We start from the raw sequence: 15,237 nt of genomic DNA on the forward strand, positions 1-15,237 counted from the left end.
GCAACACAGAAGTGAAGGTATCCAAGGCTTTTCTTGCAAGGGGTTTGTCATTGCCTTCCTCTGAAGCTGAGATAATATGTTTAGAGGCCACTGCATAGAGTTCTGTGAATAAGCAGGCATTCAAACCCTGATCTCTCAGAGTTATAGCCCAGCACTCAATCCACTACTCCATCCCAGCTCTCTTCATTACATTATTAATCTAGAGTAGCACTATGTACTGGCTTCACTCCCTCAGATAGAGTTGCAATTTTTATCTTTGTTTTCTCAATTTCTAAAGGTTTGGCACCAGCCGCAATCAATCAATCCAAACAGATTTCATTGAGTATCTGGATGAGCTTGCTGTTGAATTAGGATCAAAGCCAAAGGTATTCCCATTGTTACTGCGGGATCCCCAGCTGGCCATGAGAATCTTCTTTGGACCCTGTAGCCCATTCCAGTATCGACTGATGGGACCTGGGAAATGGGCCGGAGCCAGGGATGCCATATTCACCCAGAAGGAGCGGATCATCAAGCCTACCAAAACCCGAGTTGTGGGCAACTCTCCAAGCTATAACCAGTTTTTCCTCCTTAAAATCAGTGGTATCATTGTTGTCTTGGCTACTATATTCCTGATCTCCACCAACTAATGTAAGAATAATGGTTTGAAATCAGATTGCAAAAGTTATGCATGGCTCCTCCTATAATAATCAGTTTATATGTGGAATAATTTATTCCATGGTTGCAGTCAGACCTCTATTGTTATTAGCTTTTGCATATATATTCAGAAATGGAAAAGATTATTTTCATTCTCAAAAAATGTGCAATATAAAGGTGGTGTGCAAAGATACTCTGATATATGTCTGTATATGCAACATATCTATTTACTTATAATCCCCCCCTCCCCAAAAAAAGTTCAACTTCCAGACTCCTTCTCACCACTGTGGCTGGTGCTTCCATATACACTCGACCATGGGAGAGTCAGGCAGGGAGAGCAGATAAAAATATAATAACTATTTTTATACCCTGCCACCATCTCCCCAAGGAGATTCGGAGAGGCTTACAAGGGGCAAGCCCAACAATTACAGATAAAAACAAAGACACAGTTAAAAACACTCAATAAAAATAATAAACCATAGCACAGCCATAAACAGCCATAAACAACATAATCAATCAATAGACTGAGATAAAAGTCATAATTGAGCTCAGGCTCAATGAGTGCAAATAAATCCTAAAGGAGCCAAAGGAAAGTTTGAGATTGAGTGAACAGGGGCTAGAGACAACTGTTGGCAAAAGTGTTGAGAAAACCAATAAAAGGGCTGAAATAAAGTGCAAAACTTAAACTTAAAATAGAGACAGGATGGATTTATGGTGAACTGCCTAATCAAAGGCATAACTGAATATCCAGGTTTTCAATTCCTTCTGAAAGGAGGCCAGAGTGAATGCTTGTCTGATCTCTTAGGGAGGGGGTTCCAGAGCTGGGGGGCCACCACCGAGAAGGCCCTCTCCCTTGTCCCCACCAACCGCTTGGGATGGTGATGGAAGAGAGAGCAGAGCTTCTCCAGATGATCTCAGGGTTCGCACTGGTTTGTAAGGGAAGATGTGATCATGAAGATCGGCAGGAGGAGTGGGAGGAGAACAAGGCAGTGGTGAGCAAGCTCCCTGGGGTCCACAGCAGTGGTGGTAGTGGCCTATCTCATTGCCCCTAGGAAGGCTTCGAGAAATTTATTAATTTGTTTTACTTTCATGAAGGGTCATCTGCCTGATCCCCTGAAAATGTGGAGGACCAACTGTAGCTGAGACCAGAGAGCCCAAAGCAATTCTGTCCATAACTTCAAGGAATATTCACCTTCTTCTTTACCTTCCCTACCTGTTTTAGGTTACATGTCTTCACAGCCATATTGAAAAACTTCTAGGAAACTCACAGAGAAAAAGTAGGGCAGGTGATGAAAATTTCAAAAATGTTTTCCCAGAGAATATTTGTAGGCACTCTGGTATCTGTTTTGTAGGGTACTCATTTTACATTTTATTGCAAGAAGATATAATTAAGTCAGCACAGGTAAGACAGAATGGAGATACAGGCAGTTATGAACAAGATAGGTTCTTTAGGTTTGTTCTTAAGTTGAATTTTTTTGTAAGTTGGGACAGATACATATCTAAATGTAACTCCAGCCATATATATAGAGAGAGGGGGGAGTGGACAGAGAGAGTGAGAGCACTATCTTTAGATAGCATTGGAAAGGGTTAATAGCCCTGTGGCATTTATTTTGCTGTCTTGTCCCTATTCAGGATAGTAGAGCACCTCATTTGTGGTTGCAAGAAAATAGCCCAGACTAACTATACTGAATGTCACAACAGGCTAGCAGCAATGGTGTAGTGCAGGGGTCCTCAAACTACGGTTCGGGGGCCAGATGTGGCTCGCTGAGGGCATTTATCCAGCCCCCGGAGGAGGCCTCTCTCTCAGTGGAATCAGTCTTGGCTCTTTTAATGCAGAGCTCCTTTCGTTCTTTCTGTCTCCCCCCTCACGCTCTCTCTCTCTCTCCCTCTTGGTTTCAGAATATGTGTGTTTAAGGCATTGAATAATTGCCATATGTAAGCTGCCTTGAGTCCCTTTTGGGGTAGAAAAAGGCGGGGTATAAACAGGGTAAATAAATGAAATAAATAAATATCATTTTTTTAATAACTTTGCTGACTTTCATATATTGGCGCATATATTGAATACCAAAAGATGTAAAAGCCAAATTATCCATGATGAAGACCTCCAGAGAAACCTACGCTTTTTACAAAATGCCCTGTGAGTGGGTGTATACTCCAGAAATCGAGATTTAAAAATGTGGTTGAATAGCTTATGCGACCTAAGCTATCTGCATGTTGCATATCTTCAACCATTTTTGTGTATTTTTTCCTTTTAATGGACTCTGCCTGAAGAACCTAGATAAGCAAAGTATTGGGTAAGGTATGCAGTGGCCAAGGTAAAGCATACGTAGTTGTGTTCCAGTTTGCTGAAAGGTATTTAAGACTTGTGTATACTCAATAAACATATCCCACAGACTCTCAGGTGGGGGGTCTAACCCCTTTGATCAAAGAATGGTGTGCATGTGGTTGGGCGTTTCTTTTCTGATCAGGTTTAGAGTTTCTTAAAGAGCTTCCCTCCTACTTGGGATGTGGAAGGCAGACATTTCAGAATCGCTTACACTTACTCTCCTTTAATATATGTATAAAAAGATCTGGTCAGCTCACGTAAAGGGTTGAATATTCTGAGGGTGTATTTTTCTTTTTCTGTATTTCAAGACATCATGCCCAAAAAAGTAGCTATTGTCGGAGCAGGTATAAGTGGATTAGTTTCCCTCAAATGCTGCTTGGATGAAGGACTGGAGCCTACCTGCTTTGAGAGAAGTGATGACATCGGGGGAATTTGGCAATTCAAGGTAAGTTGGGGCATCTGATACAATATATTTCCTAACCTTTTTGTATTTTATGCTATATAATTAAATCTGTGTATTTTAGATGCTATAGATGTTGCCTTTGATAATGGTATGGAAACTTGCATTATTCAAAACTAATATGGACTATACACAGAGCCAATTCATGGAACTCCGGGCTTCTGCTACCTGCAGAACTCTCCGCTGCTGTGCCAAGTTTATTAATTTAATATTTTGACCTGGTTTGGGGGGGGGGGGGTCGACAACATAATCACTTTAAAAGACACTACTATAAACCATGATAAACTTAATTGTGCTATTGTATGTATAGGAAAATGTTGAAGAAGGAAGGCCCAGCATCTACAAATCATTGATCAGTAATTCCTGTAAAGAGATGTCAGTCTTTTCAGACTTCCCATACCCAGAAGATTTTCCAGTCTTTTTGCCCAATGCCAGGCTTCTGGAATACCTGGAGATGTATACAAAGCATTTTGATCTACGGAGACACATTCAGTTCAAAGTAAGCTTGATATATTTCTGTCTAGAGCAGTTTCTCTCAACCTTCCTAATGCCGCGACCCCTTAGTACATTTCTTTATGTTGTGGTGACCCCAACCATAAAATTATTTTTGTTGCTACTTCATAACTGTGAGTTTGCTACTGTTATGAATTGTAATGTAAATATCTGGTATTCAGGTTATGTATTCATTCACTGGACCAAATTTGACACAAAAACCCGATATGCCCAAATTTGAATACTGGAGGAGTGGAGAGAAGGATTGATTTTGTCATTTGGGAGTTGTGATTGCTGGGATTTATAGTTCATCTACAATCAAAGGGCATTCTAAACTCCACAAATGATGGAATCAAACCAAACATGGCACACAGGACTCCGATGATCAACAGAAAATACTGGTGGGCTTTGACCTTGAGTTTTGGAGTTGTAGTTCACCTACATCCAGAGAGTACTGTGGACTCAAGCAATGACAGATCTGGACCAAACTTCGCATGAATACTCGATATGCCCAAATGTGAACACTGGTAGAATTTGGGGGAAATGGACCTTGACATTTGGGAGTTGTAGTTGCTGGGATTTATAGTTCACCTGCAATCAAAGAGCATTCTGAACCCCACCAATGATAGAATTGGGCCACATCCCCATGCCTGGAAGGGGCTCACTGGTGCGAGTCTCCCTCCCGCCTCGCAAGCTCTCCCTCAGCCACCCATGCACACCATGTTGCCATGTGCTGAGCATTCCTGCTCCCCCCCCCCGCTCCGACCCCCAGGTTGAGAAATACTGGTATAGAGACCCTGTATTATTGCACTCCAGAGAGAGAAACAATTCCAGGAATACAACTGAGAATGGCTTGCCTACTCGGATGGTCATGCATATTTCTAGTTGGGAAAGATGTTAATGATTGAAGGAAACCATATTTCTTTATCCAGCTGAGCATACTCCTTTCCAGATTGTTAATCATGATTATTTTATGTAAATGTTTCAGACTAAAGTGATCAATATTAGGAAGTGTCCTGACTTCTCTGCCACTGGCCAATGGGATGTTATCACAGAGACAGAAGGGGAGCAGAAGTCAGCCATCTTTGATGCTGTGATGGTTTGCATTGGTTTCCTTACTTACCCTAGGATGCCACTCTCTTCTTTTCCTGGTAAAGTTCTTTTTTAATGTCTTTCTGTTTATTTGCAAAATTCACATTCTGTCAGTATCACTCCATTAAAACCAATCAAAATGTCACAATATAATGAACAAGGTTTCAAACTCTCCATAATTTGGAGGGGTGGTAGAAGTTGACTACATATTAAAGCCATAAAGATCCCTTCTACACCGTCCTAAGATCCCATGATCTGATACTGAAAGGGTTAACAGAACTTAGAAATGTTGAAATGCTGAAATGCAAATCTAAAGAGGGGTTTGTCCCTCTCCTCTGGCCTACGGAAGACCGAAGGCCAAGAGGAGATAAAGTATCTGAAAGACACAAGATGCTCTATTGTCAAGTATGCCCAGGGTGGGTTGACACCCAAAATGCTTATCTGAAACAATAATATGTATGTTTACGTAGTTCGTAGAAGGTTATCAGTTTAGAGGCACTGAAGTGGCAAAATATGAGAAAACGTGTTTTTGAAAGGTTGATCCGATAAGAGAGGTGTGTGCTCATGACACAGCGAAAAGACATGTATATAAGGTGTCTGAAAGATCCAAGTGACACAGACAGCCTTCTTTGAAGACACTGGTCTGTCTTGGCTGTTTATCCCTGTGTGGCCACACTTGAATCAAGAGATTTTGCTTCACCTACGGAGACTGCTTGCTTTCTGACACCAGCCTTGGGGTGCTGAACAAAAGGGGTTCCCTTATATACCGGGTTGCTCTGAACTTGGTGACCAAGACATCAGGAGGGTGCTCACTCTGCAACCAAACAACAACGGGATCAAGCCGTCCCAACGAAGGCCTCTTCTCCCTCTCCCAACACTTTAGACACATAAAGAATGCTCTACCCTACACTTGAACCTAACCCAATATGATGAACACAGTGTGTTACAACTTCTAAAGTGTTTGACTCAGAGGAATTTAATCAATGTGATGAAATAGAAAGTTCATTGTACAGTATCAGTTACTGTTTCTTAAGTAAAAGATCATTCCAGCAGGCTGACAAATTCATCGAAAGCATGCCAAAAAAACACACCTAGTTGAGTGACTTGACCATCTAGCAAATGTACACACTGAAAATTATTTAGCTAAGCAAGTTGATTTTACTGAAATTGTTGAAAAAACTGTGCCAATAAAGCTAAACATTTGAGATAATTTTTGATATTACTGTACATCCATATAATTATTGAAATAAATATAATGGTTACTTTTGTGTTATCATTTAAACTGACTTATTATATCCTAAACCCTTCCCTTAACCTTAGCAGTAGATTTGGGGGGGGGGGGGGTGCCAAAGATCCTGGCCCGAGGCTTCACTTCAGGATGTAGGCCTCATGATCCAAACAGACACTAGAAAATCACTAAAACTACAATTCACTTAGGAGTAGACCTCACTTCATTGACTGAAATTTCCAAGGAAAAAGTACTGTATAGAATTGGGCTACTGTTCTTTTAGATGCCATTTGGAAGCTCACTGTGCCATGTTCTTTCTTCCACACAGGTATAGAAAAATTTAATGGCATGTATCTTCATAGCCGGCACTATAAAAACGCAGAAGTATTCCGGGATAAAAGAGTACTTGTGATTGGCATGGGGAATTCAGGAGTTGATATTGCAGTGGCAGCAACACACACAGCAAAAAAGGTAACATTTCTCATTTTAAACACAAGATATGTGTTCACTAATTCTGAATTACTGGTGTATTGACTAATGTGAACAACCACGAGAAAACCAAATTGTCATGTTGATACAACTGAAATTAAAATGCGCCTAAGCCAGTTTAGAAAACACAGTGCTTCTACCAAATGTAATAAAAATTAAAGAATGGGAGAAATAAATTGCTTCTGCTGTGAGCTGCAATTAATATTTCAGGGAGTCAATTAATGCAACAAGAATCTTTGAAAAAATCCACAAGTGTGGAAATGGCATTGTTAGAATGTAAAAGACATTGCAAGAACAGGCCTTCAGATACTTTCCCTTTTCATGTATTCTAACTAATTTAACTGGACATAAGAAGAAAGTTAGTTATAGTAGCTTGAGTGCGGCCTGGAAGGGAACTTGAAATAGTTGTTTATTCGTTCAGTCGCTTCTGACTCTTCGTGACCTCCTGGACCAGCCCACGCCAGAACTCCCTGTTGGCCATCACCACCCCCAGCTCATTCAGAGTCAAGCCAGTCACTTCAAGGATCCCATCCATCCATCTTGCCCTTGGTTGGCTCCTCTTCCTTTTTCCTTCCATTTTCTACAGCATCATTGTCTTCTCTAAGCTTTCCTGTCTTCTCATCTTTGCCTCAAATATCCTTCCCTCCAATGAACAATCGGACTTTATTTCCTGAAGTATGGACTGGTTGGATTTTCTCACGGTCCAAGGCACTCTCAGTACTTCTCACTTGAGATATTGCACCTTAAATTTAGTCATCTTTCCCAAAAACATGTGGCGTGGCAGCATCCCTTTAGCAGTGGTTCCCAATTGTTTTTGACCAGGGACCACTCTTCAACATTAGTACCAAAAGCGTTATGAATCTGTTTTTGGTCAACTTTAGATTTGGTTGGGGTGCTGATTCAGAAAAAATGCATTGGATAGACCACATCAGCTCTAGTTTCTGATACAGAACATATGCCATCCAGTAATTGCCATCTGCTCGCCCACAGAAACCCATACTTAATAATCTAGAGTTGATGTGGTCTATCCAATGCAATTTTCTGAACCAGCGCCCCAAATAACCCCAGGAACAGGCATAAAAGTGAAGACACAAAGGCACCCCCGCTTCCAGACACCACATGGAACGGCTCTGCTCAGGCGAAGGAGGAGGAAGAGAAGCAGCAGTCAGGAAGCTTGTTGTCATGCCTTTTGTGGATAGTCAGCCTCTCTCCTCATGACATCCCTGTTGCCTCAGCACTGTAAGAGGGTTTCACGAGACCAGCCACTCTCATTGCAATGGTGTATTAACGGTGAGGCCCTGGACCATATTTTAGATCTTGGGGACCACTGGTGGTCCACGTACACAGGTTGGGAACCACTGCTTTAAAAAAAGAATGGGAGAAATGGAAAGGAGGAATGGGAGAAATGTGGTCATATTTTTACTCAACCATCTCAAATTCTCAGGGAAAAATTATACATAGACCTATACATGCACCTATTCGCTAATATTTGCATTCTGGTTATTTTTGCAATGCTGTTTGCAAAGTAAAAAAATCTGAACAACAATAATATGTATAATGGAATGTTAAAAATCTTCGAAGTCAGCATGTTCGTGATGACACGAACCGGGCTGCTTGCTTTCTTTTGCGTGCTTGCTTTTGTGGGAGTTTGCTGTTGTTTGTGGTCGTGCAGTTTGAGGCTGGCTTTCATTCATGGCATTAAGCAGTCAGTGCAGATGGGGGCAGGTGGCAAAGAGGCCTACAAGGAGCTGCAGCGGGGCCTGAGTCGTCGGGGTGGTGGATTTGCCCTGCTTTTTCCTCCAACTCAGGAAAAGGAGCCACTCATCTTGATCACTAGGAAGCCAGCGGAGCTTGTCTGTAGGCCGAATCTCTTTGCTCTCTTGCCTCCTCCTCCTCCTCGCTGCCTGACTCTTGTTGTCTCTCAAAGCAGCTGAGCGGAGGAAGAGGAAAAGGAGGAAGCCTTGCTTGCTGAGCTGCTGTTCGCCTAAAATGGTGCGCCTGACCGCGGAGATCAAAGGTGGAAGGAGTGGGGAGGAAGGATGCTTTTGATCCAGAGGAAAGGCAGCAGGGAGGGAGGCAGAAAGTGAGCCAAAGCAGTGCTTCCCCTCCTGTTGTTGTTGTTGCCTTGGAGGAGTGCCCCTTGGGGATTCGTGCTATACGCAAATGCGTATCTTGCCTATTGCTTCAGCCGCACCTGACAACAAGATGTGAATCTGCAGGTGCAAAGTGTGCAAAGAAGAAAGCTTTCTTCACTGCACATATTGCCACCTTATAGGAGCAAAGGTGCCCTCTATACCGTGTCTTGTCACATAAAAGTCTAGTTTTCTGCCATCTGTGCTTTAGTTATTATCCTTCTCGTTTCATTTCCCTGAGGATCTCAGTATACCAGGGACCCTGATTTGTAATGGATTGGAGAGGACGTTAGGGAGAATCTGCGTTTTTTTATATGGCAGTGTAGATGGTGCCTTAGAAAGGGGGTGAAGGAAGCCTGGCCGAAAGTTACTTGTGGGGAAATTGTGCCCCTTTAAATGTTGCAGGCCCCAAGCTCCCATAAATCCCAGCCAGCAAGACTGATGGTCATGGGTGACGGAACTTAGTGAACTGTGGCTGAGGGGCTACTGGTTTTCAGATTCACGTTAGTATACCAGTATGTACTTGCAGTGCTAGGCAATTCTTTCGCTACTCAAATTCTAAAAGACTTTAGGATCAAAGTACACACATTGAATTAAATTTTGGGACAGACCAGAATATGTGTCTTTGTGTGTTTTGAAAGAGAGAGATTGAGAGAGAAAATATAGACTATCAAATCCATGTAGAAAATTGAATTTCTTATTTTAAAAGTTGGCTTACATAACTAATGAAATCACTAATGCAGTACTGTATAGAATGATTCCTAACAGGTTGTTGCTGTGTTTGATTGTCTTCCTTTTTTTAGGTGATGATTAGCACAAGTAAAGGTGCTTGGGCGCTGAGCCGTGTTTTTGACAATGGCTACCCATGGGACATGGTGTTCCTTACTCGTTTTAAGAACATAGTCCGAAATAGTCTTCCTGGGCGTATCACAGCATGGCTGGTTGCAAACCGAGCGAGCCAGTGGTTTGATCATGCCAACTATGGAATCATTCCAAAAGATAGGTACTTAGTATAAATTATCACATAGAAACAACAAGTTATTTATTTATCGTAACAGGAGTGAACCAAGGGTACAGTTGTAATGCATTTAAAAAACACAAAGTATAAAAAACTTGGCATTATACTAAATGTTCTTTGACCAGTAGCTGGCCACTTGGAGTGCCTCTGGTGTTGCTATAAGAAGGTCCTCCATTGTGCAGGTGGCAGGGCTCAGACTGCATTGTAATACGTGGTCTGTGGTTTGCTCTTCTCCACACTCACATGTTGTGGACGCTACTTTGTGGTCTCATTTCTTAAGGTTGGCTCTGCATCTCATGGTGCCAGAGCACAGTCTGTTCAGTGCCTTCGAAGTCTTCTGTGTGCCCGGGGGGGGGGGGGGGTTCTCATCTGGTATCAGCCACTGATTGTGGTTCTGGGTTTTTGCCTGCCACTTTTGGACTCTTGTTTGCGGAGGTATTTCTGCAAGTATCTCTATAGATCTTAGAAAACTATTTCTTGATTTAAGGCATTGGCGTGCTGGCTGATATCTGAACAGAGGATGGGCTGGAGATGTCACTACCTTGGTCCTTTCATTATTGGCTGCTACTTCCCCCACTGCCAGATAACCGGGGATAAACAGATAATTTGGGATCAGATCCCAGGATAAAGGGGCAGTGTGGAAATGCCCTCTGTGTATTTATTGAAGTACCTGGCAATGAATAAAGTAATCTTGATTTCTTAATCCTTCCTCTTAGATCTGTGATGAGAGAGCCAGTGATAAATGATGAGCTGCCTGCTTGCATCCTCAGTGGGAAGATCACTATTAGACCTGAAGTGAAGGCGTTTAAAGAAAATGCTGTGATATTTGCAAATACTCCCGAGGCAGAAGATGTGGATATTGTTGTCTTTGCCACTGGATACAAGGCTTCATTTCCTTTCATTGATGAGTCTGTCATCAAAGTTGAAGATAAGCATGCTTCATTGTACAAATACATCTTCCCTCCTCATCTGGAGAAACCAACACTTGCCCTTATCGGGTACTTCAGGCCATTTGGACCAATCGTACCACCAGTGGAAATCCAGGCACGCTGGGTCACTCGTGTCTTTAATGGTATGTAAGATGGGACACAGCACTCCAAAGGTCTAAGTGCACATTTAGGAAGTGACACTAGTGGGCATGACTTATAGTTGACATTGCTACCTTAGAAAAGTGCTCTTAAGAATGAATATAAGCCGGTCTGTAAGCCGATCTGAGTCCCTCTACGGAGGTGAGAAGATCGGGATATAAAAGTTTTAAATAAATAAATAATAAATAGAATAACTGCATATAGAAATCATGATTCTGGGTCTTAAGAGTATCAAGTGGTATTATTATAACTAAAACTAGCCAGTTGTCTACATAAAAAAAATCATACCCATCTCTATTCTGATACTATAAGAACACCTGAAAGTGAAGACACCACTTTTAGGCTTTATTTATGTATTTATTTTGCTGGTTTTATCCCAGACTGGGACCTATGATGGCTTCCAAAATAATTAAAAGCTCACATTAAATTCCAAGAACAAAAGATAAATTAAAAATAACATGTGTTTAAAACACATGCAAGATGAGAAAGCCTAAAATAAACCCTCAGTTATATGTAAAATGCCCGACTAAATAGACCCTCAGTTACATGTAAAATGCCTGACTAAATCCAATGCAAAGAAAGTTGGAAAGGGGGGGGGGCAGCCTAGCCTCTTGGGCTCTGTCTGCACTGCCATATACAATTCAGATTATCTGATTTGAACTAGATTATATGACAGCATGGATTCATATAATCCACTTCAAAGCAAATAATGTGGATTGATTATTGGCAGGCTAAAACCTTTCTCTTGAGACAGGCTTTAAAAATGAAGGTTTTTCAGATCAAGTCAGGGGGTGCTGTGGTTTCTAACTCTGAATATGTTTTAATGGCTAATAACTGATTTTTTAAAATATTGTTTATATTTAATTCTGTTTTAATGTTTGCATATTTGCTTTAAATTGTATGCTAATGCTTCCTAGTAATAGAGTAACATCCAAATCTTCGAGGCCTGAAAGCTTAGTGTGCCGTTGTGCCTGGGGCTATAGCTCTTAGTAAAAGAGGCATGGACGTGGCATCTTTCCCCAGGGGATTGCTTCTTGCTCTCCTATAGTAAACTGGAACTCCCAAAGACCAAAACACAACAGATAACTCAAAATGGTATTTATTGTTCACAATGAGTTATCTTTCTCAGGCACAAGCTTGTTGTTTCAACAGGGATAAAGGAAATATACTTTACAATCTCTGAAGTCCAAAGAGTTTGAAGCTGAGAGGCTTTTCCTATTTCCTCTTTCCTCAATGGCTGTGAATATCGGAATAAACACAACCCCAGTCCAATGGCCTATGTTGAAGGGACAAGACCTTCCTCTGGTGCCAAAAGAACCGGTTTGAAGGCGCTTGGGTCTCCTCAATGTTGTCCAGGATGATCTGGACATAAAGCATGAGTCCCAAGGGTAAAAAACCTTAAAACTGGTGCTGAGAGGTAATTTTAATCAGGAGCTTTTAGAGCCAAGTCTCTTATTCACATCCATTTGATAGAAACTCTGATGGCAGAATAAAAAAGGGAAGCACTCCCCTCCTCCAGGAAGAGGTGGAGCCAAACAACTGAGTTTGAGAAAGCAATTCAACTGGTGCAAACAACACTGATTGACAGCTATATAATAATAATAATAATAATATGTATTTATTTGATCAGTCATATGACCATTTCAAAATAGAACATGAGTAAAAAACAAGGCAAAAAGGTGAGGACAGCAACTGACTTTCTATTTATTGTCAGAATCTTATTTTCCTGGTTCTTCTTTCAGGAAATCTGCTCTTTTCTTAATGGCTTTCAGAATAAAAAGGCTTACTCTGATTATGTTGGATCTTTCCTGCCCTTGCAAGAGGGATGTCAGAATATCATTTCTGTTGGGGGACCTGCAGTTGGATAATATTGGATGCAAATATCTGTCTCGCAGTTCAGTATATGCTGGACAGTCAATTAAGAAATGTTCAATGTCTTCCACTGTTTGTTCTCCCCAGACGCAGAATCTCTCACTTCTTGGGATGTTACAGTAGCGCCCGGTTTGCACCATAGTACTGAGTTGTTAAAACCTAGTCCTAGTATATATTCTTCTTAAGGGTAGAGGAAGTGGAATAGTTAGGTAGTGCTCTAAATGAATATTCCTTTTGTGGGAAGCTAAAAACCTTGTGGCTGAAGACCTACCTATGCTCTCTAGGTCCAGCTGTGCATAGACATCCCGAATGCGCCGCTTGAGCACTTGCCCTGCCCCCGGACCCAAAACACCCAGAAATTGCAAAGGCAGACTGAATCCAGCCAGCTCATTATTCAGAGCCGCCATCCACGATGACTTCTGGTCATGCTGGACTTGATCCTCTAGACATAGGCGAGGAAGTCTACTAGGATCCAGAGTTTACTTTTGAACAGTAATTAAACTGTCTCATTCAGATTTGAGCTTTTACTGGGAGTATTCCTAGCTCAGCCCTTACTGCCGCCGTCAGCGTTGTTCTGGAAAGACCCAGGAAGGTGCGAAGCTTGATTGACAGCTATAAATAACCAATCAATCCAACTATACATAAGCAGGGTAAAAAGGCAGGATTAAGCATGATAGAACAGTTTAAATCTTGCAACTAACAGTTCTGCACATAGGTGGTGCCACTCTCGACATCACACTTAGCACAGCATATCTAAAAAACTGATTGAACTTTACTGTGCTCCCTGCTGCATCATTGGGGATCTTGTGCAATTTGGATTGACAATTAAGATTTTTTTCGCACTTAAAATACCACTGCAAACAGCCACTGAGCCTTATTTATAGATGAACAAACTGTTCTTCTGTTTGAAGACATCTTCTAAAAGTTGTTTTTCTTTGGGTTTGGCTTGGTTTTCATTTTTCATTTTGTGATTCCCTGAAACATTTCTCCTGTCTTCTAGGCTTATGTAAATTGCCTCCAGTGAACATAATGGTGAAGGAGGTCAATGAAATTAAGAAAAACAAGAAAAAGTGGTAAGTCTTTATAAAACCAAGACAAATCCTCAGTAATTAGGTTAGGGTTGTCAGCTGATAATAAAGAAACCATACAACTTTGACTCTATGCCTTCATTGTTATGAAGATATTTAGAAAATAGTCTCATTTGTGCCAGAGCATTTGATCAGCTACTCGTTATTTGACTCTTCACATCATGCCATAACCAAGGAAATCATTAGGAAGCTCAGAAACAGGCTCAGCTGTATTTGCTGTGAAATTTAGGGTTTTAGAATTTATACTGTTATTTTTATGGTGTTGATCCTCAACTTGTGACACTTGAAATAAGGAGATGTTCTGGAAATTGGGGGGTCATTCAGGCCCCTTCTACACTGCCATATAAAATCAAGGTTATCTGCTCTGAGCTAGATTATATGACAGTGTAGATAATCCAGTTCAAAGCAAATAATATGGATTATCTGCTTTGATAATCTTGATTGTATGGCAGTGTAGAAGGGGCTTCAGACAGAGGTAAATCTTCTGGTAGAACGGAGAGTTTTCCATTGTTTTTGTTTTACTTTTACCTGCATATTCCTAGATCTGTACACAGACTTTTTCTTAAAATCTTCCAGAGTTTTCTAACTGTAGATTCTGGCAAAATTGATTTCCACCAATTTCCACTGAACCTTCTTTATTATTATTCAAAAGTTATGGTCAAAGTTCTAAAGTACTTTAGCAATATTGCAGTACTTAAATAATTGGATTAGTTTGTTTTGATTCCTATTTCTCTCATTTGATCTCTGTGTTCTGGAAATAATAGTTGTGAATTTCAACAGGGAGAAATGTAGGATGGTACACATAGACAATATAAATGACTGGGACTGTGGCGCAGCTGGCTGGGAGTCAGCTACATTAAGATCACTACTGACCAAAAAGTTCGAAGCCAGCCCGGGTTGGAGTGAGCTTCTGACCAATTTGTGTAGCTTGCTGTCGACCTTTGCAGCCTGAAAGACAGTTGCATCTGTTAAGTAGGAAATTTAGGTACCGCTTATGTTGGGAGGCTAATTTACGATGCCATAAAAAATCTCCAGCAAGCATGCAAAGAAGGAGGAAGTATTTCATCAGTGTCACAAATGGACGGTGAAACGACAGCTCCCCTGGTGGCCAGAATACCCTCATGAAAAAGCTGGAATGTTAAATAGCCTCTGTGTGTCTGTCTATATATGGTGTGTAACTATGGCATTGAATGTTTGCCATGTATATGTACATTGTAATCCGCCCTGAGTCCCCTGCAGGGTGAGAAGAGCGGAATATAAATACTGTAAAATAAATAAATAAATACAGGCACAGATCTGGGGTGACACCTGGCTTGAAA

The 15,237-nt window shown here is 41.2% G+C and overlaps 2 protein-coding genes across 4 annotated transcripts in view; both read left to right on the forward strand.

Moving 5' to 3' along the window:
- The window catches only part of LOC137096949 (flavin-containing monooxygenase 1-like), a 24,021-nt gene extending 21,495 nt beyond the window's left edge, over window positions 1–2,526 (forward strand). Inside the window, exon 9 of the mRNA XM_067467675.1 lies at window positions 278–2,526. Within this exon, the coding sequence (XP_067323776.1) occupies window positions 278–626 (349 nt within the window). The 3' untranslated portion in view covers window positions 627–2,526. The remainder of the gene's footprint in view (window positions 1–277) is intronic.
- Window positions 1–15,237, forward strand: part of LOC137096950 (flavin-containing monooxygenase 1-like) — a 26,089-nt gene that overhangs the window by 1,477 nt on the left and 9,375 nt on the right. For 2 of the 3 annotated variants that reach the window (XM_067467679.1, XM_067467677.1), the window contains exons 1-8: window positions 539–627; window positions 3,268–3,404; window positions 3,730–3,918; window positions 4,900–5,062; window positions 6,560–6,702; window positions 9,656–9,855; window positions 10,587–10,942; window positions 13,831–13,903. In XM_067467679.1, the coding sequence (XP_067323780.1) occupies window positions 3,273–3,404; window positions 3,730–3,918; window positions 4,900–5,062; window positions 6,560–6,702; window positions 9,656–9,855; window positions 10,587–10,942; window positions 13,831–13,903 (1,256 nt within the window). In that variant the 5' untranslated portion in view covers window positions 539–627; window positions 3,268–3,272. Of the gene's footprint in view, window positions 1–538; window positions 628–3,267; window positions 3,405–3,729; window positions 3,919–4,899; window positions 5,063–6,559; window positions 6,703–9,655; window positions 9,856–10,586; window positions 10,943–13,830; window positions 13,904–15,237 lie in introns of those variants that run through there. The other variant, XM_067467678.1, reaches the window with a different exon arrangement.

The sequence above is a fragment of the Anolis sagrei genome, chromosome 4 (genome assembly GCF_037176765.1).
Source record: "Anolis sagrei isolate rAnoSag1 chromosome 4, rAnoSag1.mat, whole genome shotgun sequence".
Lineage (NCBI taxonomy): Eukaryota > Metazoa > Chordata > Lepidosauria > Squamata > Dactyloidae > Anolis > Anolis sagrei.